At 35.5% G+C, this 16,110-nt stretch overlaps 1 protein-coding gene across 5 annotated transcripts in view; it reads right to left on the bottom strand.

Moving 5' to 3' along the window:
* SBF2 (SET binding factor 2) overlaps positions 1-16,110 on the bottom strand; it is a 256,714-nt gene that overhangs the window by 49,367 nt on the left and 191,237 nt on the right. For all 5 annotated transcript variants that reach the window (XM_069857573.1, XM_069857575.1, XM_069857577.1 and 2 more), the window contains exons 18-21: positions 3,925-4,095; positions 2,118-2,380; positions 685-857; positions 359-432 (exon numbers count right to left, since the gene is read on the bottom strand). In XM_069857573.1, coding sequence (XP_069713674.1) covers positions 359-432; positions 685-857; positions 2,118-2,380; positions 3,925-4,095 — 681 coding nt within the window. The remainder of the gene's footprint in view (positions 1-358; positions 433-684; positions 858-2,117; positions 2,381-3,924; positions 4,096-16,110) is intronic.

Genomic DNA, 16,110 nt, shown 5'->3' with positions numbered 1-16,110 from the left:
AAGTGTAACGGTGATACCAGTGTTACACCTTAGTCTAGTTATAATATCTGGCTTTAAAAGTTTCAAAACAAAATTGAGTCCAAAGAAGGGAGATAGAGTTTGGATTCAACTAAGACAACTGGGTCTCAAAAAACAGTGGGCATGCAACAGCTTGTTTATGATCAGAAGTTTGGCTCTAGTAGTTTCATAAGTTCATATTTCATGAGACCAGAGCCAAGCACTTTATTTATCACTACTGGAAATTTTCTTTCAATGTTTTGATGTTTCCTCCTAATATTATGAGGGGGGAAAAAAAAGATTACTAAAGAGCATGATTCTAATACTTGTAGAGAACACAAATATGTTTCATAACACTTGCCTTCTGTATTGGTGGAAGCCGCCTACTCTCACGATGGACAGCCTCCAGGGTCTCTATGTGCATTGCTACAATGCCTGGAAAGCATTAATACCATAACTGAAGTTTCATATAATATGAAAGAGAAAGTTGTAATCTAATGAAAACTCTGGTACTCTGAAATTCTCAACTTTAAAGATGAAATGAATAATTATTTGAACTTCAACAGCCATTATAGTAGCTAGAAAAGAAAACCTTCTAGCTTCACTGAAAGTAACTGAAATTAAAAAGTATATTTCTCTCACTAGAAAAAAAAAAGAAAAAAGAAAGAGCACAAACTACTTTTTTACCTGGTATCATGCAATGAAGACCCTTGATGTGATCCTGTGTAACTCCGCTCTCTGTGCAAACCTTGTCAATAAATCTGGTGATGAATCGTACAACTGCGTTTGCAACATCGTTGTTCTCAGAGTCCTCAAATCCACTCTCAGTGTCATAACTCTCTGCAACACTGCCTGCAATACTATGGACATAAAGAAAAGAAATTTCAAGTGTTACTAATTCAGCTGGTGATGCACATATGATACCAGGCTAGAGACAGACAAGCTGTACATTTTTTTTTTCTAGTTACAATATATAAACCTTTTTAAAAGCATATGGTGGGACCACAATCACACCAGATTTTTTTCATTGTCATTAACATTGTCAGAACTGCATGGAGAACTTCGCTTCTGTAAGTATAGTACAGACAAGGCCACAAGAGAAAAAGAGCTCCTTGGAAGTGAGCTTTATGTCTTCTCTTCACAGAGTCAAGTTCATTATTTGCAACCTACAGTAAACAAATATCCAGTTACATATGGAAGAATACAATAAACGAATATTTTGATTGCTGAGCAAAGCATTCAAAAGCTAGAAAGACCATAAGAAAAGGTTTTTGTGCATCAGAGAGGAAATGCAAGCAAGTCAGTGGGAGATGTACTTCAAATATCTAAAAATGCCTCCCATAATAATATTAAGGGTCAGAGTCATACATTGCAACATATATTGCAGCCTGTCTACCAAGCATGTCCTAATGCCTGACTTTAGAGGTGTTTAGTCAGCAGAAATGAGTAGCCATGGGAAGTCTGATACTGATAACTTGCCTATCTCTTACTTGATGTCAGTGTTCCCACACAGTGTTTCTACAATTTTATCAGGTGGGAATTCTGACGGATCATCAGTGATAGTGAAGACAATAAATAGAGAGGGAGGAAGGCTTGTTATGAAATGTCCTGGATTTGCCTGCAAGGGAGTATAATTGGCGTTCTATTGCTCCTGCTTCCTTCATACTTTAACCTTTTGCCCTCTTGCTTTCTGTGAACTTAGTGCCTTTCTTCCTTGCAGCTGCTGCACAGAAATTTTGATTTTACAGATGCTATACAAATGCTTTTTTGACTTTAGGTTCATACACTACTTTTTCAAGTTATATAAAAACTAATAAAATCAGTCTAGGGCTGTTCTCCTCCTCATCACACCCGACGTTTGTCTTCAACATTTGCATTACTAGATTAAAAATTCTTCCTGTGAAAACAAAATTTCTGTGTTTCTTTACATGACAGTAAATTATTCCCCAGATTAAATACCATTATTTAAGAGGAATCATGTTAGTATTCTTGATCTCCTTAATTAATGAATTTGAACAGAAGAGAAGATACTGAAATTATCTAGTATTTATAATAAGTGCTGAAAACGAAGAAGCATTTGAAAACTGTGGCCCATCCTGGCCAATGACCGCTGCACCCACCTGTTTGTGACAATGCTATTGCTTCCACTCTCCCAGTCACCAGTAGCTGATGTTCTCAACAGCTTGTTCTTACTTGTATCCAGTGGTACTAGCAGGTAGACCATGAGGTTAGCAAAATGAATTGCCTGACTGAAAACTGTACTTTCCTCATTCTGGACTAGCTCCTGCTGTGTTTGTTTATTAAGAGTTGGCCATAATCGCAACTGCTCAGCAGCCAGGTCCATTGCTGTCTTATCCTGGTCTGAACCTAATACATTTTTCTCCTAGAAGACATACAGGAAAAAATATAAAGAAAGAGAAGAAAGAATAAAAGACAAGGTCTAGTTAAAACTATTTATTAAATTGTTCATTAAACATCTTCTATTGATTAAATTATACTTTTTTTTTTAAAAAGCAAATAGCTACAACTTAATAGGGTTTAAGGGGACTTACGATCATAGTTACTGAGCTTTCAAGGCAGTACACTGAAATATGCAAGCAGCATAGTGTGGACAGATCTAAATAACAATTTCTAGATAATTTTTATGGTATGTGATCTTCCATGTTTCTTTAGAGTGGTTTACCAATTTTAATATAGCTGCTCTTCTTAGTTTCTCCTCTTAGCTCACATAAGAACAAACATAAATCAGATTGAGAAATAACATGTAGCTCACTGCTTAATGCATGTGATACTCTCCAAATTCCTGGGATGTTCAGGTGAGGCAAGTTTTTATATAAACGGCTTCCAGATTAGCTAAAATATTCACGTTTTCACATGTTGGAGTCCAACTCTGTTATTTACTTGAAGAAAACTTAGTAGATGGCGCATGGTCAATTTTATACTATAGCCTGAGGAAATTAGAATAAAGGGATCTCACAGCTGATATTAGTGACCTAATGCCTGATGTTAAATTATTAAAGGTGTAGGTATCTTGCAAATGCTTTTTCTATATGAAGTTAAAAGCTGAACTAATTTTCCATATAAACATATAAGAGGGATAAAGGAGATACTTCCCTGTAAGTTCTACTATTCTTCACATCTTCCTTTACATATTGTCAGATTGGAAGGGGCTTCCCGTACATAGTCACACAGTCCTTTTCTCTTTATTCCAATGTCTGATATGCCTTTTCAAATCTTCAATCTGACTACACGTCTGGGGATATCTCTGTCCATTTTATTTCCTCTCTTTGCATTGCTGTATGACTTTGAGTATCATACACTTTCCACTCATGTAGTTAATAATGATATTTTCATACAAGAAGAGATTACAAACGTCTCTTTACTACGCATATGTATTTAAAAAAAAGATAAATTTTATTTTAGCTTGGTGCAAGACTTCCCATTATACTTTCATTTTTGCATTAGAGATGTACTTTCCTCCGACTGAGTGAGAGAATTTGTGTTCTGGAAGATCTGCCTAACTCTGTTAAAGCAGACTGAGTTTCAACAGAAACCACCTGAGGGTTTGGTAATGATCTAACACTGGACATTAGAACCGCTCCTAGCTTGGGCTGCTCATATAACAGAACTTCTAGCTTATAACACTGCTGTATGATAAGTTACTGCTCTCAGGGAAAACATATACCTTAAGGTGTGGAAAATTATACTAAAAGTAGTTGCTTAAAAAATCATAAGAGCAACATCAAATTATAATGCTTTGCAGATAAATGTAATTTTTCATATTACTGTATGCTGTTTAATACGGGAAAAATGAAAGGAAAATACACAAAATTGGAGAAACCATAATTTACCTCTCCCTAACTTAGGAGACAATTAAAATGCGAATAAAAATACTACCTTGATACTTACTTTAATACATTCTCCTACCTTTTGTCTCAACTGTACTGCATGTTTGTCGTCTTTGGCTGTAAGGTAGAGGGAGCGAACTTGATTTTGCACATTGCTATAAAAGGTTGTTTCCCAAAACTGTTGGTTAGTCCAGATAGGATGGTCTTGTACACAGGTGTAAGCAAACTGACTAACTCCAGGTGCTAATTTCTGAAGGTAAAAAAATGTGCAAAATTGACAAATTATTCCTATTATTTCATTTCCATTAAAGGCTGTGGCCTGAATATAGGTAAAATCTGAACAGACTGAAACATGCAAAGTATACCATCTTTTGTACTGCAATACAGGAAAGGGAATTTATCTTCAGTTTTGTGCCATTAAAGCAATTAATATACAGGAAGCCTGTATACAAGCCTAAGGCCGGTGCAAGGACTGGCTTTCTTGACTCACAGTAGAAAATTGAGGCCTGAGAGGAAGGATTTTGTGATGAAAGCACAGAATACATTTCTAATATAAAACATTTTCCATGCCAACAAAATACAGCATTTTTAGTAACTTTGTCCTAGAACACAGAAATCAGTATTCAAACAGATGAAATTTTGTTCTCATTCTATTTAAAAATCAGAACTACAGTAATAAAATTCAAAATAATGGTAAGTGGCAACTGACTCCTTCTAAAAAGCTGTTTGTTGCAACAGCAAAAGATCAGACAAATTGTTGTCTTCATTTTTATGTTCTGTACTGTATGACCCAAAGTCAGCTCCTGAAAGAGTATTAAATGGGGTACGTTCTTTGAAGTCACAAGGGTTTGGGTTCCTATAATGTCTCAAATAAAACCAGAATTGTTACAGCATTATTCATTCCGAATGCACCATTTTTTTCAAGTAAGTCTATTTATTTAGGTAGCACTAGTCTTACAGCAAGTCATTTAATATTCTTGATAACCACATACAATGTAAGGAAATATATTTAAATACTCAAATAATAAAGAATAAAATCAGCAAAGAAGCAGGTAATCTAAATACTTGCTTATGATTATTTCTAGAGTAGAAATGAAGAATAAAGTACATTATTGGGTGTCTCATTTAATTACTTTCACTCAGAATACTACTCGTACTTGAAATGAACATTATTACTATCAGTTAAATTTTACATCAGTGATTTTGCTGTAAAACATTTCCCTGTAGAGCACAAACACTACTTGTTTTAATATTTATAATTGTGCAACTGTACACAATAGCCAGTATGTATACTACGTCCTTAGTAGGCACCCAAGCATTCAAGTGGAAGGCTAGGAATTTACAACTGAAAATTCTGAAGTCTGGTTTACAGATTTCTGCTTTTGCAATTCTTCGAACCGTGTTTTCCACACTGTGCTCTTCCAAGTACATCATGAACTAGAATTCCTGATCATGTGCCATGTATTCATTCCATATCAAAGACAAGGCCCTTTGAAATGATATGTTTGAGGAAATGATAAGTGACATGCTACTAAAATATACCAAACTGAAATACTCTCACAATTAACCATCAAAAAGTGAAAAACAGTTTCTATGTAATCATGCAGAAATTAATCAACATTTCTTGGTAACCTGTTAAGAAACTTAAATGTGTGGAAGACTCAAATTACATTAAATGTGACTGTTTATTCCATATAGATTGAAACAGAAGACAGCTGTTTCGTGTAACAGATTCCCAAGTTTCAGTTGTGATGCAGTTGATGATAGCTCACAGGAAACAATAACTATCGTACAGCAATGGTTTCATGCTTGATCTAGCTGTTAAATCACTGAACGGGACAACTCAAATAGTGCCCTGTTGATTTTCGTACTGATTGCTGGGCATCCCTTGAAAAAATCTCAGGCATACAAAATACACACTAATTCATGACTATGTCAAGCGTGTTAATTGGCAGGACAACTACCAGTATATGAAATCGAGTTTTTTAATTGCAAAAATAGAAAATGTTAAAACAAAAAAATATATAGGAAGACTACCTTTATCCTCCTGTAAAGCTACCTCCTTCACAGTAATCTTAGTTCTTTAAGACCTTGTCATTTCACTTCTTTCACCTTTGGTAGGCATGTACGTAGCTAGTTTAAAATGGATTAATTTATAGAGCTGTGCTAATGAATACAGGGCCCACAGAATGGATCTGGCCCAATCATCCACCTAACTCAAAATCCACATGTACAACACTTGTAAGACAGAGAGATTGGGACAACAGGTAAATCATGGAATATAAATATGAATAATGCATCTTGAAAACAACAGTTACTGCTAAAGCCACATCATAACTTTTACTTTGATTTATTCTTTATTTTTTTTCACTGGCAGTAATTCCCAGTCACAATACAGCACAAAAAGAGCATATATCTGTTCAAGCCTAGCTCATTGGTAATGCCAATTTGTGTAGTGAATGCCATACAAAACAATGATTTGATTATCAACCTGTCCAGCTGCCTTTGATGCCTCAGTCCAAATCAGGAAATTGCGTAAACTAGGTAGAGCAGGAGTGATCTTTAGCACAAACTCAAAAGAAATTTTAAACTCATAACCCTGGGTCCACAGTATTAGTGTTACAGAAATGAAAATTAAACAAATTATTTTCCCACCTGGACAAATATGATAGGAAAGCTGAGGGGCTTTTAGAAGTTCTTCCTGTGCTCATAATTTTGCGCACAAAACACTTTGTAAAGGATGGAGATTTATGTTCAAATATAACAATGCAAATCAACACTCACAGTAACTTCTAGGCAAAGTAATAATAGTTTGTTCACAAAAGAATGAAAGAATATCTATCAAAAGCTAAGCAATCATAAACATTATCCTCATCACCTGCATGTGTTGAAACAAATGCAAAACCTGACAGTGGCCAGAGTACAGAATCAAAGTCAGGACCCGTAGTTCCAGGATCAGCTCTGCCAGTTATTTTGGGCAAAACCACTCTGGATTCTCAGCTTGTTTATGTTAGTTTGTCTGGAAAAAAGCAATATGAACACCAGCCTTAAGAAGCACACTGCTGCTCCTATGTATTCAAAATCCATAGACTAAAACTACTCTTGGAACAAATGTAAGCATTCCATGAAGGTTGCAATGCCTATATTCTCTGCCCTGGGAGAGTTAGTCAACCCGTTTGACTAGAATAGAAACTAACCTAATACATCAAAAGGGCCTCTATGTTTATTGTTTCATTCAAAAGAATTTGCTCAGAATTTCTCCAGTTTAAGTAAAACAGTAGTTCAGTGGTTTTGATCAAGCAGTAGTACATATATAAAACAAATATTCACCTATCTTTCCACAGGACAGCTAAACTATACTGATATTTATACTCTTTCTCCCTGCACTGATATTCATTCCTGCCGGACACAATGAACATAGGAGGCAGCAAAAGAACTTCCTACCTATAAAAGAGGATTTAAGGGCTGCCAGCTTAAAAAAGACCCCAAAAGAAAATAATAAAAACAACTCTGAACTAATAAAGTCATTATTCAAAAGCTGTTTGTATGACAGATTAAATGAGCATTGAGGTGTAAACTATAATAACCAACGGAAGAAGAGTTCACTTCGGCAAAGGACACCAGATTCCTTCAATAGAGTAATGGCACTTGAAAAAACCCAAACACTCCCATCCCAGATTACATATGAAATGGATCTTACCCATATCAAAGTAATAATTACATTCTACAGTTTGTGGAAACACAAGGTAGATTTGGGACTTGTGATGTGTGATTATATGCAATTTCCTCAATTCAGTCATTATCTTTTCATTATTTTCATGTTACTGAGTGGCATTGGACAATACATGTCTAGAATTTTTTCTCTGTTTCCTGACACTGTATAGTCCTGATTCTGAAAATTATATAATATATTATATATTTTTTGATTTTTTAGATACACATAATGATAATTGTGGCTCAGTAAAAAAATGTGCACAAACATTTAGACTGCATCTTACTGTGAGGTGCAGGTTCCCAAAGAGCTTCTCTATGATATTGTATTATTTAAATTGTTTGTTTATGAAAAAGCAAAGCATGCTTTGGGCTGATCACTCATCAGTCATTATCCTTCACGCCACAAAAGCTTAAAAAAGAAAGCAAGTGTATTCTAGAAAAGCAAAGGATCTATTTACTGATTGTGATGTTGGAAAAAGATTTACAAACCAAAAAGAGTAAAAAACCAGAATATGAATATACCCAAGACTGCTCTTTTCTGACAGAACTTTTCTGTCTGTCTCATGGCTATGGAAACTGAAGGGGCAAACTCAGAAGTACTCTATTTTTTTAATAGAAATTCAGTTCACTTCGGAAGTAAACTGGATTTCTGTCTCCAATCTATATCCTGGATTATTGGCTTGAACGCTTTTGGTGAGAAGAGGAAGCAAGAAAGCTGAGGAGGAGGTTGCTGCTGAACGCAAAGAATAGTTTCCTCCTCAGCTCCTCAAGGGAACACTTGTGTTACGGGTTGTCTGCTTGATTTCTGTGAGAAAGTTATTGCAATACCTGTGAAACTACCCATCGATCTTCTTTGCATACCAAAGGAGATCACAGCACTTCCTCACATTGCGTAAGGTTCTCCCTAGAAGTCTGCAACTGCAAGCTTACATATCATCCAGGAATAGTGTCACTGCTACTTTAAAGGTTTACTTCCCACCTAGGAGCTGCTTATATAGACATTTAGTCAATGATCACCTATTGCGTATCATGAACGAGTACCGCTTACTGTAGGCAACATGCTGCCCCTCCCCAAGATGATGTAAACCAAGCCGGGCATATGAACATAATCTGTGAGCCAGTCCTTCATTCAGATCTATATCATGCCCACATAGATACCTGCTATATTAAAAAAGACTTCCAAGAAGTCCCACATGATCAATCTACACAGATAGACCTACAGGAGTGAGGCTTATTTAAGTATTACTTGCATGCAACACTGCATCACACTGTGCATATATAAAGTTATTTATCACAGCATGCATATACTCAAACAAATGTAAGTGTCCGTGAACACGTTTTTAAGTCTCACCAAGTACTGCATAGACAACATCAGTCAAAATATTCAATTCAATAAATGGCTTTCCCATTTGGTCTAAAATCTAAAATTATACGCACATTTATCATAGAAGCAAATGTGGGGAAAGGTCATAAATGCATAAAGTAAGAACAGTGACACTTCCTTTTTTTTTTTTTAATTGAGTTTTGACTATCAGTGCCTTAGAAAAAAGACAACAAAATAAAGCTGCTTCTCCAACCTGAAAACTTCAGCAGTAAAAATTAAAACAATTTGCTGCCTCTCTTACCTTCAGAGCCAACAAACAAGACGGGACTAAAAACTGATGGGTATTTTAAAATACTATAAAGTGTGATTAGCAAAGTAGTTCATGATACTCTTTATCTACTATTATTTCACCATGAAAAGTAAAAGAAAGGCCAATTCACTTATAATTCAGCACTACCAAATAATAGACAGGTGCACTAAACCAGCAGAGGGCAATAGTATTCTAGAATTTTATGAAATTGGGATGTAATTCTGGATGGAGCTTCATTATATACATTTTCTGGAAAAAATGACATTGACATCTAGCTGCTCATGACTCCTGAAAATCACACATTATTCACTATACTCTAATTACATACAGAATATCTCAGAGATTTTGATATAGGTGTATCAAGACGGATAGATATATCATAATACAAAGATATATGCAGCATTAAATAATGCACAGTAATATACTTCTTTCTCCAAAGAGACGATAAAAAAACCAATCCAAGTTCTGTCATACAAGGAACAGATGAAGGAAACTAAAATCCTCTAGAATTAAGAATGTTCAGAACCCGCAAAAAAGAAAGAGGGAAGACATTTTCATACCAGAATTCACAATTCTATCAAAGGTTAAGTTACAAGAATGGGTAAGAAATATGTTCACTTTTTCCCCCTGTCTATAGTCCTTCAAAGTATTTTTCTTAAAAAAATCTAATTTCATTAGAGCAATCACCATGATTCTACTCATTAAGATTTAATCCCACTAGTTAAGTTACAGATTTCACTGATTTTCCAGCTGCAGTGTTGAATCCATCTGAAGACACAGATATTTTGAAAATCTTCCAAAATGTTACTCTATTTCTGTGGCATTAGGTGGCTCAGCAGTGAGTGTGCACCTGCGTGACTGCACTGGAGAGGTGGTATTGGCTCTACCCACAAAAATGACCTCTGAGCCACAAAGTTGGTAGCCAGGTCAATATCACAAGTTTGTGGTTTTATTTATATTTAGATAGTGCCTCTTAGAATTACTGATGATATCCTATGAAATTTAAAACCTACGTAAGAGCATCTAAGTAATCCCAAAGAAGATATTAAAGTAATTCTTAAATTCTTCTGTCACTTCCTTCTAATATCACTTTCTTTACTATTTTCCTGCTCCTGTGGCAGCTTTCTCTATCTTCATTGGTAAAATTCTCTCTGAAGTTCTCTCAATATTCAGTGTTCCCTTGTCCCAAGAAATTGTTGTGGTTTGAGCTAAAGTAGAGTCAGTTTTGTGACTAACTCAGTTGCTGTAAGTAACTTCATTCTCTGAAAGCTAATTGCAGGCTTTTAAGACAGTGTTCTTCTTCCAAAGTGATAACACACGGCATTGGTATGGAAAAAGGCCAGTGATTATGCTTAACCAAGGCCATCTTCAAGCTGGTGGAAAGGGGCCGCACCTGCGAGGAGGGGTGAACAGGGCAGGTGACCCTAAACTGACCAGCAGGGTATTCCATCCCATATACATCATACTCTCTATAAACCTGAGAGATCACAAGGGTCTTGCTCTCTTCTGCAATGGCCAACGTCCAGTGAGACCTCGTCTGTCTGGTTGCTCCTGATCCCAGATCTGTGTGTTCCTGAATCCAGTTCCTGAGCTCAACTCCCTCCTAGCCGTAGATCCATTTCCTCATGCCTGCTCTACAGTATTTGTGGTGACATATTGTCATTGAGGGGTGGGGGCGTGATCTCGTATATTTGTATATATTTTATTACTTCTTTTTTATTATTATTATTATCATCATTATTATTATTTCATTAAAGCTGTACGTTTAGTTTCCAACCCACAGGTCTTTTTCCTCTCATTTCCCTCTCCCTTTTCCCTGTGGAGTTGGGGGGAAAGGGATTTCGGGAGCTGAACTGCACGGTTTTAGCTGCTGAAATTTAGCCAGGTGAGGCTAAACTGTGACACTGTTAAAACAATAGTTTTCAAGTAGTCCTCAAAAACAGGATGAGCAAAATAGGCAGAAAGACGTAAGGTTACAATACAGAATATAAATTGCCAGTGAATAAAAAAAAATATAACAGCAGTAGATCTCATCTTGCCAATACAATATATATCCACTACCATACCAATGCCAATACAATACTATATACACTACATGGTCCAGAAGGTGAAAGAGAGAAGATAAGCAAAAATGCAAGAGCAATACCATGAGGAATTCTGAAAGTAAGGACAAGAAACTTGAACTTATTGTGCTCTGAGGTAAGTTATTTGACAGAGTAAACAAAGATCAGGTCTGACAAACAGGCGAAGAAAATGATTGTGCAGGCACTGGCTCCAAGTGCATCACAGAGAAGGACACTGCAAGGAGCTCTTCTGCCAAATTATAAGCTCCAGATACAGCACAAGCAGTGCATGAACAAGAGGACAGCTACTAAATCTGCCTAGTAAATTCTTTTTGGCAGGAGCGTTTTCAACTATTGACAAAGAGCTGTATTTGCAAGTTCAGAAAGCCAGCGATGAATCAGAGGAAGCAAAGAAGAGGATCCTAACAAGAATTTCAACTGTAGGAACTATTATGAAGGATAAAGAAGTGGTAAGTAGATAAAATGCAGAGATGCAGATCAGAACAAGAGTAAGCATATACAAACTTCACTTATGGGCTTGAATCACTGGGAGAATAATAATGTGTATGAGTGAAGGGAAAACCATAAGATATGAAAGTATTTCTGACACCTCAATTATCTGGCCACATCCCATTTAAATTGTTGATGAGATATTTGGAATGGCAACATAAAAATTCACATAAAAGCAGGCAATATACACAAATATATCAGCAACTTATCTCCCTCACCATTAGTAAGCACTTGTTCTCTTCTGGGGAAATACAATAATGCTGCTCCAATAATGACAAATAACAATGCCTCAATGAAACTGAATACAATAAAAAGAACTGTATTTTAATGCAGAAAATTAAGCTCCATTCTACTGGTATAAGGAGGTAGCAATCAGGAGGTGAAGTTGAACTCAGAGATATGGAAAATGCATGGGTCTCTGTTACTTCAGATTTACATTCTTTCAGTTTAAAGTCAGAATCTTTGCCAGAAATTTTAAATAAACCACCAGAAATTTTGTCACGGTAGAAATTCTAAATGAAGCCCTATTTCTGTAACTGCTCCTAGAAATAACAATAATGTAGAGAGATAGGCTAGAACCGAATTAAAATTGTTACAGTCAAACCAGAGTTTGGTATCATAGCTAGAAAATGAGTTCAAGTAGAATCAGGAATAGTTACAAATCATGTAATCCAACGCTTCTGGGAATACAATGGAAAAGTTTCTGTTTATTCTAGAAGATTGTGGATCAGTTCCTCAGTGGCAGAACTAAACTTTTACTACTACATCTATATCTTTACTTCTTGTTTTAATTGGGCGCAGGGGGGTGGTTGTCTTTTTTTTTCCCCTGACCAAGTACTTCCTCCCACAAACCACTAAGGAAAAGAAATGCAGATTGCAAAGCTCTTTTCAATGTTTCTCATGATGGTATCACTCTGGGAAAGCAAGCTTCTTCAACAGAGCAAAGTTACTACAGTAATTCATTTCCAAAATTCCTTGTAAAGACCCATGTTAAAAAAAATCCTGTAGTTAGACACTCCTAGCTAGTCACTAATGTGCTAAACCATCGTATTATACTTCCCTGTTTTATTTCTTCCAGTTTTTTTTTTCACCTGAAAGTAGTTTTAGAAATGAGATATACTCTACCTCTGCAAAGACATAAAATCTGTTCTACAGACATGTATTATGTATCCATTCAAAACCAGGGTAGGCTAATTAAATTCTCAAGGATCGCAGATGACATTTTGGCATCTGTGTTTGCAAGTGATATGGCAAAACCACTTAATCATAGCTAACAAGAATCCTCAAATTCCTGGTTTAACTTTAAAAGTATGTTGCTTTTACAAAAATAATTCACTAAACTATAATCTTTATATGACAGGGACTTACAATGGACATAATAAAAAGCCTTGACTGGGAGAGTGTTTGGAAATATTCTCTTCCATGATTCCACTCATATTGATAAGCACCTGCCAAGTGCGCTTATCCTCTCTCCAAATTCAATAAAATACTGCTTTTATGTCATGTCTATAAAAACTTCAGCCATAGTTAACCTACTGGTGGACAGAATCATCAACAATAATGATGACAATACTGCTTAACAGCTTCCTTGCAGTGTCTCAAACTGCTCGGCTTGAAGTATTATTACTTATTTCAAGCTCCTATTGTAAGCTCTTAAGGAGCTTTCCTCCCTCCTGCATGATGTCCTTAAATACACTGTTGTTCATTTTGGAAGAAGTATATAAAAAAATAGGAACCACTTCAAGTCTGCCTACATATACCTACTGTGATGGTTCAGCTTCTTCCATACTATCCACTGTACGATACAGGAATGTTCTTGCCACTTTTTCAAGAGGCAACCTAATGTGTTTCTACATTTAAGGGATTACTATTCTGAAAATGAATAAATAAGAACAGTGTTAAAAATAGTGTTATTTAATTCAATTTCAGTCACAAAACAAGATAGTATCAGAACTGGCAGAATAGATATACAAGAAGAAAATAAATGGAAGCTGACAAAACATCTTGCCAAGACAATAAAGGAAGTCTTTCAGGATGGGTGTTTCCTAAATTAATGCCAGTAATTCAAGTGCAGTAATTTTAAAGTAGAAGTGCTGTTATCCCAAGTACATCAGACCAAGAGAGAAACATTTAGAAGGAACTACAGTAACAAGGTGCAAGAACAGAAATATTTCAGTACAGAAAGCTAACACATAACAGAAAGTCTTTCTAACTTTATAGAAAGCTAATAGCATGCTGATATTGATGAGAATTACTTGGGCCAATTGCAGTTGTGCAGAAATGGAAGCTGAGAATGAAAACATATGTTAAACCCTAGTAATTTTGCTTTTTCAAAATTATATTGTACCATCCACTGACTTCATGCAATTCCCTCGTATTTACACAAACTCTAAAACTAAAATAAAGACTAACGTTATTATTTGTTATAAAGTAACAGAGATAAAATTTCCCACGGTTTGTCACAGTACAGTTGGACCAATATTCCACTTATTTCAGCAGATACAAACTGTAAACTTTGCCAGATAAAGACATAAAAATGCAATCAACTCTTCAGGTATCATCATAGATTTCCACATCAGCCTTTCATTCAGTAGCTTTTCTGTGACTTCACAATGGATCCTCTACAACAGAGAGCACATTTCAAATTACGATGCTTCTGTTACATAATAACCTTGGATTTGGTCTCTCTGGAAACATACTGGATTATAATAGCTAAAATGTGATAGAACAATTCTAAAATAACTTGATGAGTTAATAAAATATAGGATTTAAATATGTTCTTTTCATCATGTCCTTTCTTCCCATGTGTAAAAAAAAAGACCTCTTTTCTGCAGCACCAGGGAATACTACATTTCAATTTTATATCTAGCAAAAATGGCTGCATACCAAACAAGTGTGGGACATTTGTATCAAAAAACATAGAAAAAATCTTTTATCTACACGTATAAATACATTTTATTTGCATTGTTTCAATTTTAAACAAAATTCCAACAGTATTACTAATGATAAACTAAAACCTTTTTCGAACCCAGAGGCAAAGGACGTGTTTATTTTTGTGACATGAACAGTACACACCGAAGTCCATTGTCACTAATGAGTCACATTTTGTTAACAGCTCAAGTCCAATATTTAAAATTTTTAAAAAGCCTTGTGATTATTTTTCTGGAAAAATTCATGTATTTTTCCAGGCCACAAATATGCGAATACTAGTGACTTCCTGTCTGTGAATTTAATCCCACCAGCTATGAGTTAGAGTGCGATCAAATCCTGCCTGATCAAGTTTCACAACAGATCATTCACCAGACTTCAGCACTTGGAATTCTAAAATTTCACCAGACAGCCCAAGAGTTGATAGCACGCTGCACACAGGGTGATGTTTCTTGTTATTCTAATTAGATATATGTAGAAATATCCTAGACGAATCTTTATGTAACCCAAGACATCAGGAGATAGACAAGACCTGTTACATCATGCAAGCTTTTTCCTTTCTACACTTTTTACTGCCTTCCCAAGAACATTTTAAAATAGCTCAAGGCCAGAGCACTGACTACATCATGAGAAGACCATTCCAGAATCTTACCAACATCAAGTCTAGGAGTATGTCTCTCTTACTACTGATTTTCTTGGTTTCATCTGCTTAACTCACATGAAAACACACCCTTCTCATGATTTATACACTTCAAACACTATGCACTATGTGTGCCCATGTACAGTAAAGATATTTAGGTAGAACAGGTAATGGTTTTATTAGTGTTCTGCCTTATGCTAGGTAAATAAAATGAAACTTAGTGTTTCATATACACAATCATCCTTTCAGGAAGGAACTGTGATGTTGTGTAACTTCTTATTATTTCATTTGAAGCACCAGGAATTACATTAACAATAAAATGTTGCGACATGAAATCTCATCACAATTTCCCATCAAAATGCTATAGCAAACATAAATGGAAAATTTATATTTGACTGATACAACTCTACATTTCTAGATTTACTAGAGACTTTCTCACTGATAACTCAATTTGGAATAGCACTTGCATGGTAATACCAATGCACACAAAAGAAAACCTGTGTCACTATTAGATTCAGAATTATTGTCTATTCCTGGCTACCAAGAACACAGTGCACTTTCAAAAGGGGTAAATGAAATAATATTTACTTGCTGGCATTAAACATGTTATTCTGATAACAGAAACACAAATAAAAACAAGTACATACTGCCAAGCACTACTTCACTGTTTTATGGAAAACATAAACACACATATAGCAGAAATAAGACAGTTCAGCACTTTGTAGCAATAGTATTGGAAACCTGTGCTTTGCCTACAGAAAAATGAAATACAGCTT

The sequence above is a fragment of the Phaenicophaeus curvirostris genome, chromosome 5 (assembly GCF_032191515.1).
Source record: "Phaenicophaeus curvirostris isolate KB17595 chromosome 5, BPBGC_Pcur_1.0, whole genome shotgun sequence".
NCBI lineage: Eukaryota > Metazoa > Chordata > Aves > Cuculiformes > Cuculidae > Phaenicophaeus > Phaenicophaeus curvirostris.
This window is presented reverse-complemented; position numbering and strand designations above follow the sequence as displayed.